A 15,000-nucleotide genomic window follows, 5' to 3' on the forward strand; every position below is an offset into this window, starting at 1 on the left:
TATATGCAGATCGCAAACTACAAACCAAAAGCCCCCCACTCCATCAACGAGCATAACACAACTGGCAAACAACCTCAACAACTTCCACTGTCGTTTTGAAAGACCATGCCCCATGATTCCATTCACCAGCTCCAGCCCTCCTGCCCTACCTCAGCAGGGGCCAGGGCCTGTTCATCGCTGGCCACCCCAGAGCCCCCCCTCCCCCCTCCACAACAATAACCCTCTCCACCCAGGAGAGACAAGTTAACAGGCTGTTCCAAAAACAAAACCCACTGCAAAGCAGCCGGGCCAGACTCTGTCTCTCCCTCCACCCTGAAGTGGTGCAGTGACGCTGATCAGCTGTCTCCAGTGTTCACAGACATCTTTAACACCTCACTGGAAATATGCCATGTACCAGCCTGCTTCAAGTCCTCCACCATCATCCCTGTCCCCAAGAAAACAAGGATCACAGGACTGAATGACTACAGACCTGTCGCCCTGACCTCTGTGGTTATGAAGTCTTTTGAGCGCCTTGTTCTGTCTCACCTCAAATCTCTCACAGAACCACTCTTAGAACCCCTGCAGCTCGCCTACAGAGCCAACAAGTCTGTAGACTCTTCATTTCATCCTCTGGCACCTGGACTCCTCAGGCACCTATGCCAGGATCCTGTTAGTGGACTTCAGCTCTGCCTTCAACACCATCCTCCCGGCTCTGCTGCAGGACAAGCTCTCCCAGCTGACTCCACCTGCAGGTGGATCACAGACTTTCTCTTTGACAGGAAGCAGTGCGTGAACTGGGGAAACACATCCCAGACTCAACGACCATCAGCACCGGTTCCCCCCAAGGCTGCGTCCTTTCCCCTCTGCTCTTCTCCCTGTACACCAACAACTGCACCTGCAGTCACCAGTCCGTCAAGCTCCTGAAGTTCGCAGACGACACCACCCTCATTGAACTCATCTCTGGTGGGGATGAGTCCGCCTACAGGTGGGAGATTGACCACCTGGTGACCTGGTGCAGTCAGAACAACCTGGAGCTAAACGCTCTAAAGACAGTGGAGACGGTTGTTGATTTCCAGAAGGAAGCAGTCCCACCCGCCCCCATCACCCTGGGTGACTCCCCAGTCAACACTGTGAAGTCCTTCCGCTTCCTGGGCTCCATCATCTCCCAGGACCTCATCAAAAAGGCCCTAAAAACTACACTTTGCATTAACCTACATCCTGGACTATACACCGGCCCATTGCACATACTATATATCCTAAACATTTTGCACATTCTGCACTAAACCATTCAGCCTCTTTTTTTTCTTATGTTAAACAGCTATTTTGTAGATATTTGTTTCTGTATTATTGTTTATTTCATATTAATGTTTAATATGTTATGTATGCACCAAACACCAAGGGAAATTCCTTGTAAGTGTTACTTACTTAGCAATAAATCCATGTCTGATTCTGAGGTATTTGTACTTACATTCTACTGTTACACTGTTCACTCCATTTCAGAGGAAAAATATTGTACTTTTTAGTCCACTACATTTATTTGACACTTATAGTTACTGGTTATTATCCAAATTATATAATATACATTATTCTGAAATGGGCCATTTGACTAAATATCAGAATAGAGTATTTCTTGTTGCACACAGACCCATAGAATGTAATACACAGACTAAATAGGCGTCAATGAAGTACATGTCTGTCAACACTAGAGGGCAGCATTGCTAAAGGCTGTAAAGATCCCACTTTTATTTTTATTAACCAAACAGAGCACGTAGCAAAAAGAAAAGAACTGCCTCTGCAATGCAGGTCAGTGGGTTAGTGGAGAATCCATACTGTCTGCTGCTGCTGCTGCTGCTGCTGCTGTGTTACACTGCACCACCAACTCAATCAACACAATGCACAGGCCTTACAATTTAAAATTCTGTTATTTAACCATTTGAAAGACTGCTTGTGAAACTTTAACTATTAAAAACAGCCTTTGATAACATCTTATCAGTGCATGTTCTTGCCTTTTTGGTATCTTTTGCTTCATTTCTCCTTTCTTTATAATTGTTATTTAATATTAAAATAAACGCAAAAACAGGTTACAATAAAGTGTGTTCCATATGGGATTTCTAGCCAAGGCTTATTATATATTATATATATTGGTGCATGTGAAGTCTATTAGTATGTATGTTTATCTAAGTGTATCTTTTCCTGTGTGTGTGTGTGTGTGTGTGTGTGTGTGTGTGTGTGTGTGTGTGTGTGTGTGTGTGTGTGTGAGTGAACAAGTGCAGATCAGTGATCGCAGGTCAACTAAGTACATTTAATCAAGTTCTGTACTTAAATACAAATCCGAGGTAGTTGTACTTGAATATTTCCATTTTATGTGACTCCTGACTTCTACTCAACTACATTTTAGTAATAAATACTTTTTAGGCTACGTCTTACTCCAATACATTTATCCGACAGCTATACTAATAGTAGCTTTATGACATTTATATGTTAAAGAATAGTTACTGTATTTTCTTTAAATTTAAAAAAAGCAGCTACATTGGCCTAATAAGTGCAATCTAATGAGAGGAGGGTTTGTGCATTTATCATATTGGTTGAAAACTTCATATTAGGGCTCGACTGTGTGCAGTAAAAGAAATATGAAATCAATAATATCCACAGAATAGCAGCAACACCCTGTTGAGCTATTTATTGATCGTCTTTTTTCAGGAGGGACCTTATTTCACGGCCTGTTTTGAGATTAAGAGATGACGCTCAGGGGCAGGAAGTTTTTATCACGATGAAGTGAGTTCACTTTAAATTCTGTCAACTGAAGGAAGTGCATGTTTAGCTGCAACCTTTTGCACACACACCTTCAACCTGTTAATCCATCAACACACCACTGAGTAGACAATACTTTATCTTCAGCAGATTAACTGCATTTTCTGTCAACAAAATGAAGTTATGGCCACAGAATTAAAAGATAAATACTCCTTGTGTATGTGTGTTTGTGTGTGGGGGGACAAACATATCACAGTCCCAGCCGAGTGGAGAGAAGCGGATCATTCCTTACCTGTTAGGTGAAACCTGAGGCTCAGAAAATTACCGGGCATGTAGAGACAAGAGGGAAAACCAGAGAAAACACACAATTTGCAGTGTTTGTATCCTTGTGTGAAGCTGTAGGACAAATGCTGCTGTCTGGGAAAGTGCATAAAGCAAATGTACCTGCACTTAACTGCCCATTATTTTGAGATTATGTAGTGTCTTTAGCATGTGCTCTGGCGTGTTTTATGGTAACCGTAAAGCCTTTGTGAATGCATGCCTTTAGGGTAAAATGATGCAGGGTCAGTGAACAACAGAGGATGGCTTCTGGCTCTTTTGTATTGATTTCCATCTTCATTCACTGTTGTCCTGGGATAATACGCCACATGCCATCTACCTACTGTATAGCTCATTATTTTGACTCTCATATTGTAGAAAAAACTGTCTGAAGCCTGATCATTTTGTACTCTTTTGTCCTTGGAAACACTTACAAACACAAAACCAAATTGGTCACATATAGTATTATCAAGGCATTTCATTTTCCTAATGAGATAACAGACACAAATCTTCCCTCTGGTTCCAGTCATCTCTGAGTGGACAGTAATTTACTTTACTTTTTCCCATTTGAACGAAGAGGCACTTCACTCTGATCCACTTTAGCGTCTCCACTCTGCCCTGGAGACCAATGTAGGCTGATATGTCTGTCCCTTGAGGTTATAAAGCTGCCTGTGTGTGTGTCTTTGTGGTTGTTTGTGTGCTTTAAGTGACCATTTTCATTACTTAAAATTACAAGGGCTCAATGTTTTACCCAGATACATAATATAATAATGCACAGGGTGGAAGAAGCAGGTAAAACTTTGTGGTATTTTCCCCTAAAATCTTGATTCATACGTTTTTTTAAGTTTATTTAGCTGCTTAGTAATGCAAGTTGACTTCTATCCGCTCTATGGTAGTATCAAATCTAAACAAAAATCACTACTAAATAAAAAGAATGTGTTTATTAGGACATTTTTTATGAAAACCATTAATGTTTTTTGATAATTGGGACCTTTTAAGTACAGCTTTTCTTTAAAAAAAACATGTTATGCAGCAGCACCACCTTCACTATTGTCTACTCAGCAGTAGTCTTTCATCCAGCATGGGAGGAGGGGGAGGTTGAGGAGATGGTGGGGAGGGGGAGATGTGGCAACTCACCTCATCCCTCTGCTCCTCCTTTGGGGACAGGCCTGTGGGCACATGAAACAGCTGGTGTCCTCTAAAAACCAATTATAAAGGCCCCTGGCCCCCCGCTTGGCTTCTTCTAAGGGCCGGGCAGGGGGAGAGTGTGATCGTTAGCACCCACAGATGAGTCTTAACGAGGGGGGCCACCATCGGGACAGCCAGATGGGAGATACAGCAGGCTCAGGCTTTAGATTTTACTGTCCAGACCTGGATGTGTAGGTGGAAATTGTAATTTCAGAAGCAGGAGAGGCGTGATGTTTTATTGTACTCTCTACTGAGAGCGGGGTCCTGACCAGAGCGCTGTACAGATTTAGAGGTGTGAGATAGTCGTACGTTTTTTTGATACAAGCATCTTAGTTGGAGTAGTTTTAATGATTATTTTTGTGTAGAAAAAAACTAAAAATATATAACATAAGAGAGACAGGTTGTTTCATGTGGAAGCGGAGATATCATTTAGTGGGTGAGCTTGTGTAAGAGTTGATCTGTCTTGTGAAGGGGATCTGAATAGCTCAGGTGTTAGATGCAGCAGAAGCGTGTTATTGATTCCCTTCCTGCCGGGCGCTGTTAAAACTTTTCAGCATGGGATCTGAATGTGAGGCAGCCTCATTAAAATAAATGTTTTTGTACCTCGTGAGACGACCAAACCACATTGATTTTAAGCCCAATCTTACTATAGTGAAATAAAAATAAATTATAAGTGATGGAGGATTTTGGAGGTAAGTTATTGTTTTCCTAGATCGACTAAATGACTTCTATTAGTAACAATAATAATAATACCATTTCTTTATAGAGCACTTTTAATATAAGAGATGTAAGTCAAAGTGCTTTACAAAAAAAATCGCAATAAGAATTAGAAGACAAATACAGGACTGTTTAAATCAGAGATTGATTTAGGTCTTTCAACAATGTGAATTGGTTTCTGTGAGGGTTTATGGTTTGGTTTGATTTATTGACAATGTATCAGTTTGTCCCATCATTGTCCCTGGTGTTTTAACAGTCCACAACCCATTTAACAAAATGGACACAGGCATTCAGTGACATTAAAAGCTTACTTCACCAATTTAGCATTGCACTCCTATAACATTGACAACTTTAAAAAAAAAAAAAAAGTATAACAATTGATGCAACATAACCAGATGTGTCATCTTTTAATGCCATGCTATCTTCTTCCTTGGTGCCTACATTATCCACAATGCACTCGACCACCAATAGCTTGGTCAGAGATTTAGCAGCTAATGTAGCCACGAGCCGCTAGCCTCAAGCAGAAATGAGGAGTGGACTACTACTATTGTAAACTCCACAGCCCCATGTTTTTTTAATTTTCAAACTTGTAGTCTTCACCGCAACAGATGCTGACTCAAGTGACATCACTTAAGGCAATTTATCAGACTTCACACAGCTCCATCTGGAGCCACAAAAGGTTTTACACAACTTTTTGAACTTATGTAGTGGTACTCCCCAAGACCTGTCAACTGACTTTGATGTGTAAAATCGGTGGAGTTCCCCTTTAAGAAATATTAGAAAATAGAAATTCAACAAGTGAGGCTGTACAGACATGCCTCGAGCTAAATGCTACCATGTTCACCCTTTTTAGTTTAGTGTGTTATATCCACATTATAGTAGGGGATACTATCTACTAGCCATTGTTTAGCATTTACCCTAAAGTTAGGAGGGTTTGGTTGGATTGTCTCGTTGTTTGCTCTTCACACACCTAGTTTAGTTTGTAATTTGAGTGGTAAGTCAATAAAGACAACAGTAAATCATCAGAGGAAAATCTCTGCCCAAGAATATATATCCCCTCTGGGTGATACATTAACCCTGAGATCAGAGAAAGGTCAGAGGGAGTCAACATAATCACACAAACAGACAGACAGACACACACACACACACACACACACACACACACACACACACACACACACGCATACCTGCACATAATCCCCACACACATACTCATTGAAGCCCAACTCGGACTCAAGACAGATATAACCGTCAGCATGATGAATAAGTGATCAGAAGCACTAAATAATAAATAGTAGGGCCTACATATTATTATCAGCAACGTGTGACTTTAGTGTTTTCCCTCTGGCTTAGGACAGAGACAATAAACTGATCAATAATGCAGTGAGAGACCACAGATCTGTTCAGCAAGGAAGACATAAACCTCATCACACACCTCCAGCTGAATGTGTTAACGGTGGGCCATCTCTCCGAGTATGTGGCTGTGAAGTGTGAGAAGGCTTCACACTGTATGACACACTTTGTTTATGGCTCTTTGACATTCGGCCCCTTTTGGGTTCTCCAAAAAATGTTCACAACCCACTGTAAAGATCATATATCCACGTCTGAGTCAGTATCATGTTTTAAATCTCTCCTCAAACAAAACATACATTTATGTTTTATTGGTATTGTCTTCATTTCTTTTGTCTTACTGTAATTGGTTTGACCTGTTTCATTCTGGTCCAGTTAATGTCTCTTGTTCAATGTTCTCCACGTGGTTGCATTTTATTGCTTATTCTAATTTTCTTCCTTGTGTGCAGCTACATAAATACATGCATACAATTAGAGCTTAAATGGCTTAATTTGAACTCAGAGTGTCTGTAAAAAATATATTGCTATTAGCTGAAGTAGGCTACATCTTTAATAATTCAATCTTTTTCACAGCCAACACATCCCAACTGGACATGACATGTATTTGTTTTGCCCTCATTGAATAACTCCTTAAATGTTTCCCATCAGGCTAATTTACAGTATATCATAAGTGTCCACTCAGCAGGTTTATGGACAGTCAGGTGTGAAATTAGGCGCCTTAGCTGTGTTTTTGGTATCAATCTTCAAATTAATTGAATAAATACCGGTTACATTTATTTGCAAAACAAACTAGTCTCAAACCTTTTTGGCTTGACCCTGTACAGCCATGCCTACTTGTAACCCCCTTCACAGGTTGCATATGTCCTCAAGAGGTGAAACTCGCCAGCGTTTGAGAACAATCTGGAAGAAAATGAACAAAATGTAGGTACGTTTTACTTCTTCTTTAATATTCTGGTAATCATCTCAGATTTATTTTGTGACCACCGAGATTTGCGGGCAACCGCATGTGATGTTTTTTTTTTAATAATCATAAATTTGTTTGGGAATTTGCACCAATAAAGTAAACTATTAACCGAGGCAGGTTGGAGATAACATAGTTTACTTAGAGAATGGCCCAAAAGCTTATTTTTACCCCAGTGCCCACAGACCACTGAAGAAAAAAAGAAAGAAAAGAAATCACTGAATTAATAAAGTAATCCAGATTAGACAGATCTAACTAATAATAATATTATAACAACATATATAGCCTAGCCTATAAATACTCTCCGTTCTGTGAACTGTGATTTTCTATGGCAGAAATATGACACTTTTCTAGTTAAATTTATGCTGTAGCCCTTTTTGATATGGAGAGTTTGGATAGCCTACAAAACCAGACTAGATGAGAACTGGGCCGGTTCTAACTCCCCCACAGGTGCAGTTTTTTGTAGTGATCACGTGTGGACCCGCCCCGCCTTGCAGCCTCCAATAAAGGATAGCAAAAGTCACCGCTCTCCTTCCTTCATGCAACCAACCCCACTGCGAGGAGGCTGGCAGCGGGGACGTAAAACGAAACCAGCACTGAAGTCCGTGTGAGTGTGTTTGTGTGTGTGTGTGAAGGTAGCGCACAAAGATGATTAATTAGTAAAATAAAGCTCCAGTAACCGGACGCCGCAGCTGATCGAGACTCGGGACGCAATAGAGGACACCGGCACATGTGTTCTGTGTTTAGAAGAAGGCTAGGTAAGTCAGATCCCCCTTTACAGGCGAACACGCGTCCCCGCTCGCTCTCGGTGCAGTTGTGCGTCAGCGTTTTCAGTTTAAATCATGAAGCTGAAATATGCGTGCGTGCGTTTGTGTAGGTCTATCCGGAGGGGACTTGAGTCCGTGACAGACAAGCTCACAAACTCGGCTCAGTTTGGCATCCATAATTTACAAGCCTCAGCCAGGCTGTGTTGAACTCCGCGACACGCAGGTTCCTGCAGAGCATCAGGAGGATCCTGCAGGCGGCATACGCGTTGTTCTGAGAGCCCCAATGTGATCGAGCGACCATTACTGCCCGAGTCATCGGATCAGTTTTAAAGCGCGCCGGTGCAAAGTGCAGGCAATAACAATTAGATGCGATATCTTGCTGCATCCACCCTGTTATCACAGGAGAGCAGATAGGCCTACTGTAACATGTCAAACAGCCTCATTTACGTTTTACTCTCTGTAGCCTATTAGTTGTTCTTCTAAATGGCAATTTTTTCAGCATGTGTTAATTGAGACCATATGTGATCCCGTTTATCTTAATGCTAATGCAAATAGAACACAATTTGAGATGCGAAGAGCTTATCACGCCTCGAATTAATGTGCGTCAGATAATAATTTGCCAAACTGGTCAGATTATGTTATAGCCAATAATACAGGTCCAGTCAATGTGAGAAGGAGTTTTAGTGTCAGATAAGCCTCATCAGATGCACACACTTTATGATTTAGTGAATTAACGCCCCTGTTTCCGCCCCCTCTTCACTCTCTCTCTTCAGTTTTAATAGGCCGTAGCGTCACTGAGGCAGCTCTGTGCGCACTGGAAACCCGAAATTCAATTGGTGGAACCAGGAGGGGAGCCCCGGCCTTTTCTACTGCAGGAGGAGCAGTTTGAAAGAAACCGTGAGAGAGACGCCGCTGCCAAGACAGCAGCAGGAGCAGCAGCAGCCGCCTGCGCAGTTTAGAAAACGGCATAGCCTCCTCTGCTGCACGGCATGAGGGACTTCACCAAAACTGCGCACTGACTCTGCAGGATGCAACGCTGCAGCTGCGTAGTTTGTTAGACACAGATAGAAACAAGCCAGTTCCGGACGTGTGCAGGAATTTGACAGAGGAATTAGGCCTAACCGGTCGCTGGCCACAGCTGCGACATTTGGTTTCCCCACTGAGAGTTTATCACTCCTCCCATCCGGAGAACCCTGCGCTGTGGCCTTGTAGCGGACATGGGAAATGTAAACAGTAGTCGGGCTGGATTTTAAACTACGCACACTTTTTTACGTCCTCCTCTCGCCTCCTCCTCCTCCCGGGGCGTCCGAGATGGAGACGAAGAGGGTCGAGCCGGAGCAGCAGGGAGAGGCAGAGCCGCCCATGCACAGCGTCCACGGAACCAACCGGATCAGACCGTCCTCCTACCGGGCCCTGCGCAGCGCCGTGTCCAGCCTGGCCCGTCTAGATGACTTCAGCTGCGAGAAGATCGGCGCGGGGTTCTTCTCTGAGGTGTTCAAGGTAAAACAAAGTGTGTGTGTGTGTGTGTGATCAGTGATGTTTCATGACTCACTTTCTCTGAGAACTTAAGTTGTCTTTAGGATAGGCTCAAGGTTTAATGTTCACATCCTCCAGGTTCCCATGGTTACACAAAATCAGTTAGTCTATTTCATTATTTAAGATGATTATACAGCAGCGCTGAGTGAGTTGTTGACTAACTGTTAACTCACTTGATCCCTCATCATATATGAAAGAAGTGGTATATATGACAACCAGTGCATCCTAAACCAAAAACCAAGAGAAAAAAGATGCATGATGCTGAATAATTGCAGGAGGAAGTTGTTGGGAGTTTTTTTTTTTTTTTTTTGAAGGATGGCGTCATGGTGGAAATTTACACCTCACTGTCCCATCTAATGGTGCTCTTCTCTTCACACGTGGTTCCAGTGGCCCACATGTTGTGTAAGGTGGACACAGTGTGTTTTGGTGTGCAAGTGGATACTGTCAGGACAGGTAGATCGGGCACGTGTACGTAACCCTATACTCCCTATCTTTGTTCAGACCAGCCACCTTCCCCCCTTTGTCACACTGCTGTTAACTTGCATAGAGGCTAATTCTGAGGATCGCATCATTAATGATGGCTCTGAGTTGCCTCATACAGATTAGTGTGATGGTGTGAGAGATACCACAATACAAAGGTAGTGTGTAGTTGGTAGAGCTTGTATTGTGGTAATCAGTCATGTACTGTATGTAGTCAGAGAAACAGGTGTTCAGACTGAAGGACCTTAATCTTCACTAACAATAATACCTGTAAATCAAACAAACTAAAGAGGTGTAACTGCATATGATAATACGGTTGTTAATGAGAGATTAGTAGGAGTATCTTCATACCCATGTGGGAGCAGAGCCAAGACTCACTGGAGCAGGAGCGATGTGTATTCTTTCCAACCCTTTTCCTGCTTCCTCTTTCCAGGTTTTTTTTTTTTTATCTTTGTCTGTAACTGAATGTGTGATGTGGGTATAAGGGCACATGTCATTGCTGTCAGGTGATAACCTTGTATCTACTAAAAATAAATCTGTTTTCAGTGGGATTTTGAAGGATTTTTTTTTTTTACAGTGGAGAAAGCTGGAAGATAAGGAAAAGTGTAAATTATTAGGATACAAATTTCCCCTGTAGCAACATTGTTTTTCTGCTATTTTGTGCACAATGTATTTGGAATTTTTTACATAAACACCCCAAATCACATTTGATGTGTGTGCATGTAATGCTGTGATTTAATAGTTTATTTTTTTTCCTTTTGGCTTTGTGTTAAGGCTGCAGTTAATGATTATTTACATTATAATCTGTTGAATACTATAGTATAGTTTGGTAAAATGTCAGTGAAAAATGCCCATCAAGAGTTTCCAGAGCCAAAGTTGACATCTTCTAATGGCTTGTTTTGTCCACTTAGAAATCCACAAATATCCAATTTACTACCATATTAAAAAAAGAAAAGCAGGAAGTTTTCACATTTTAGAGTCTGTAACCAGTTACTTCACAAAAATCACAATTAGTCTATCAAACTTGATGCAGATTCATTTTCTGTTGATCAGCTAATAGATTAATTAACTAATTGTTTCAGCTCCACTTTGCATATGCGTGACCCGAAGATCTGATATGCAGTGGTGTCTGGTAATCCCACGTGGGATAGGCCAAACATTTGGCAATAAATAAACAAAATAAACATTTACGATAACCATCAAGAGGTTAAAACATGAGTCAGTGTAGTCACTCACATTACAGTGACTGCTATTACTATATTTAAGCCTTGTAGCACTGAGACATTGACATTTGATACATTTAAAGTCAAAAACTCTGAATTGACTGTGCTCTCTGAACTATCCAGTCACAGCCAAGTCGACCCTCATCTCATTAAATAAGATATTTTTTCTGTTGTGACTTCACTCTTAGTGCTTTGTCATTTGAAGCCACTCCTTTAGCTTTGCCCTTTGAATGGCCAATGAGCATGCAAATGTCACCATGTTTATTGCTGGCCTGTCAAGTTGGCACTTAGATTTGGATCGGCTTGCCCTTTTGATAGCGACATGTAAATGCAAAATTGTTACCGCAGCGATCAGTCACATTTAAAATGTTTGCTGACATGGCTGACTAAATGATTGTTCCTGTATCCTGGTTTGGTTCAGAGGAAAAGGCCCACCTGTTGTGCAGAAATACACGCTCTTGGATGTTTTGTTTATTAAATTTAGCAGTCACTTAAACACATATGGAGCATTTTATTCAGGCTTTGAAATGGATGTCTGGCACTTTGCTACAAAGGCTCGTGTGTGTGTGTGTGTGTGTGTGGAGCTTCAGTCCTCAGTGCAGATCAATGGAGGCTCGCAGCAGGCAGACAGGCAACCATTCACCTCTCCAGTGTTCATTTGTGCAAACTGAAAAAAGGAAAGGCAAAAAAAGAGAGAAAGTAAAGGAGCACATGTGTCGACAAATCCTTCAGGTGCTGTTTTCATCTTCCTTTTAATAGTGTGTGTGTGTCTTTTTCCCCGCCTCAACCTGAATGCTCGATGGCAATATAAAAACAAAACAAAGACATTGCACCATTGGTCAATGGTTCTTTTAACTACAAGAAGGATTTATTTATTCTGTCGGTTTCTCAGGGCTGCAGGTTTTTATTTTTTTATCAAACAAGTTGGATTGATTTCCAATTGGATTACTGCGTTCTGATAATAGATTGGTATATTTACTAATCCAGATAACTGCTGTCTAAGAAAAAGAAAACACAGGAACAAGCTTCAGATTTGGTTCTCATTTGGACCTTCTCCATAATTTACATGAGACATGGAAATCTCACAACATTGTTTTCAAAAGCTTCCACAGCATCCCACTTTGGTGGAAAGTGACTTTAGTGCTTATTCTTTTTGTAAAAGTCTTGTATGTTTGGATCCATATTGGCCTTCCAGCAGCAATCAGATAGCTTGTAGTTAGTGTTGGGAAGCGTATCTATGTCCCCAGCTCAATATCCTCTTAATATGACACATTAAGGAGAGCTTTCAATGGGTTTTTATGTTCTCAGCAAATTACCCACCTACAGCTTATAACCTACTGACGTTATACTCCTTGAAACCTATGCCCTGAAATTTGCAGGCAAAAGAGTTTTCTTGACTTTAGACATTTATATCTCCACAGTGGCTGAATGGATTTTCACCACTCAAACTGCATTAAAATGTCTATCTCCCTTTTGTTCTTTTGCAATTTGAACTGTGAAGATAACCCAATCTCTTACGAGGACCCTGGGATCAAAGGGATGACCTCTAGTGTTGCTAATTGCTCATGTTTAACCACCCCAGCATGCTTTATGTTAAGGGTTTCAAAGAAATAGTTCAACATTTTGGGAAAAATGTCATCATTTTCTTGCCAGGAGTTAGATAAGAAGATTGATACCACTTATATGCCTACACTGCCGATTAGCTTTGAGCTAACTCTGGTACAATAGCCTACATCAAAGTAACATTTTTACGTTTAATATTGTCCATGGTCCATTAAAAATAAATAAATGTAGATTTACTGTCCTGTTTCCTAAATGCAGCTTAAACTTAGCTTTTTCTATGCATTTGAGCCTTTTGTCCACACACAAACTGCCTTTTTATTTCACTGAAAACAAATATTTTGGAAAACTTCTGCCTGTGTGAAGATTTTTAGAAACTCAGTGTTAACGTGTAGACAGAGTTCTGGGCTTGCATTGTCAGAGTGCGCGCGTTATGTCCTTTTGTGAGGCGACATTTCGTGCAATGGCAAACGTGGCAAAAATAGTGCTGGTTCTAACCTCTAAGAGGACGTTTTACATGTTTAAATGTACATAATATACATAAATGTACGGTTATTCTTCCAATATATTGAGGAATAGAGGTGTCAGAATGCGCTGTGGCTCCAGAAAACCCGATTTACACATGAGCGTAGGGTTGATTTTAGGCATTGACCTTGAATGGTTAGGGTCAGGATAGCCCATGGGTTTCCGGTACAGATCAGGTAGTGACATGCGCTACGGAGCGATTGATGCGCCATTGCAGCCAGGTAGCCTTCCGCTAATATCTTTATTTCAGGCCTCTGATTGGCCAACATAGGGTTATATTGGCGTCTGTTGCATGGTGCTTCAATTGTGTTTTTGCATTTTTATTTGGAAAGAGATTTTTTTTTTTTTTTTTTAGGCATTTTTTCGGCCTTTATTTGTGACAGGACAGCTTAGACATGAAAGGGAAGAGAGAGGGGGAATGAAATGCAGCAAAGGGCTGCAGGTCAGAACCTGTGTGTGTGTGTGTGTGTGTGTGTGTGTGTGTGTGTGTGTGTGTGTGTGTGTGTGTCACATGAGATATGATAAGCTGAAGGAGAGTAATTAGATAAAGAGGGGAGAGTGTGTGGCAGCTGCCTGTGACAGACTTGTAATGGGAAGAAATGGGTTGTCAAAAACTGCTGTGTGTGTGTGTACGTACATTGTGTTGTGTATATCCAGTTTTCATTTTGGACAAATGTTCAGTATTGTCATATATTTACTGGCGGTTAAATCATATCCTATTACAAACATTGCAGTTAAAGTTATCCCCTTACAAATGTTTGATATATTAAACTGTAATTTAAGTTTATGTTTACATGTGTGAAGAGTTTTTGTCTATAATACACAACATAAAACCCTCATAATATTGTATTTTGCATACTTTACCATATCATCATTAAAGCTGCAGCTAATGATTTATTTAATTATCTATCAATCCTGACGATTATTTTCTTGATTAATTGTTTAGTGTAAAACATATTCCATTTATAGTTATAGACAACTGAGAAATTTGAACTGAGAATTCAAATTTATGTCTATTTAGGTAATTATTACAATTGTCACAGATTTTTTTTTTTTGTCAATCAACAAATTGATTTCTCTTAATCATTCTAGCTCTTATTGGCATGTGCATATGCATCAATATCAGTAAAATTGTGTCATTTATATTATAGATTTCTGCCATTTAATCCAGCTCCATAAACAATTTCTGTCTTTGGTACCAAAATAATTTGTGCATTAGTTGGTCAAAAGAAAATTGTGAAAATGGATAAAATATGTAATTTATTAAGCATAAAAAGTGAAACATTAACTGGATCTGCTGCTTTTATATTTATGTAACCTGAATATCTTTGGGTTTGTTTGATAATGGACAGTGGAGAGCTGACGGTCCTCTCGAAAGAGCATTGTGCATGAGAGAAAGCGATAATGATTGTGGGACTCTTCCATCAGGACGTGTTGGGATATGATCAGTTCTTTAAATCCTGGGTGCCGGAACAAAATGTCGAAATGTCTGCTCTGTGAATGACAACAAAGGAGTTACATGCACACACAAACCACGATCCATCATCAGCTGTCATCTGTGTGCTTGTGATCAGTGTCAGTGTCTGGGATTAGGAGGCTCTGTGTGTGTCCATGTTGCTATTGAATGTTGGTGTTGGTATGGGAG

The 15,000-nt window shown here is 40.8% G+C and overlaps 1 protein-coding gene across 5 annotated transcripts in view; it reads left to right on the forward strand.

Annotated features, from left to right (window-relative positions):
- Positions 1-7,638: 7,638 nt before the first annotated feature.
- The window catches only part of tesk1 (testis associated actin remodelling kinase 1), a 33,142-nt gene continuing 25,780 nt past the window's right edge, over positions 7,639-15,000 (forward strand). For 2 of the 5 annotated variants that reach the window (XR_004895564.1, XM_031289910.2), the window contains exons 1-2: positions 7,643-8,022; positions 8,805-9,531. Coding sequence is in view for 4 of the 5 variants with exons in the window: in XM_031289910.2 (XP_031145770.1) it covers positions 9,343-9,531 (189 nt within the window). In the remaining variant the exon portion in view is untranslated. Of the gene's footprint in view, positions 8,023-8,804; positions 9,532-15,000 lie in introns of all 5 variants that reach the window. The other 3 variants (XM_031289912.2, XM_035994068.1, XM_031289911.2) reach the window with 3 other exon arrangements.

The sequence above is a fragment of the Sander lucioperca genome, chromosome 17 (genome assembly GCF_008315115.2).
Source record: "Sander lucioperca isolate FBNREF2018 chromosome 17, SLUC_FBN_1.2, whole genome shotgun sequence".
Taxonomy (NCBI): domain Eukaryota; kingdom Metazoa; phylum Chordata; class Actinopteri; order Perciformes; family Percidae; genus Sander; species Sander lucioperca.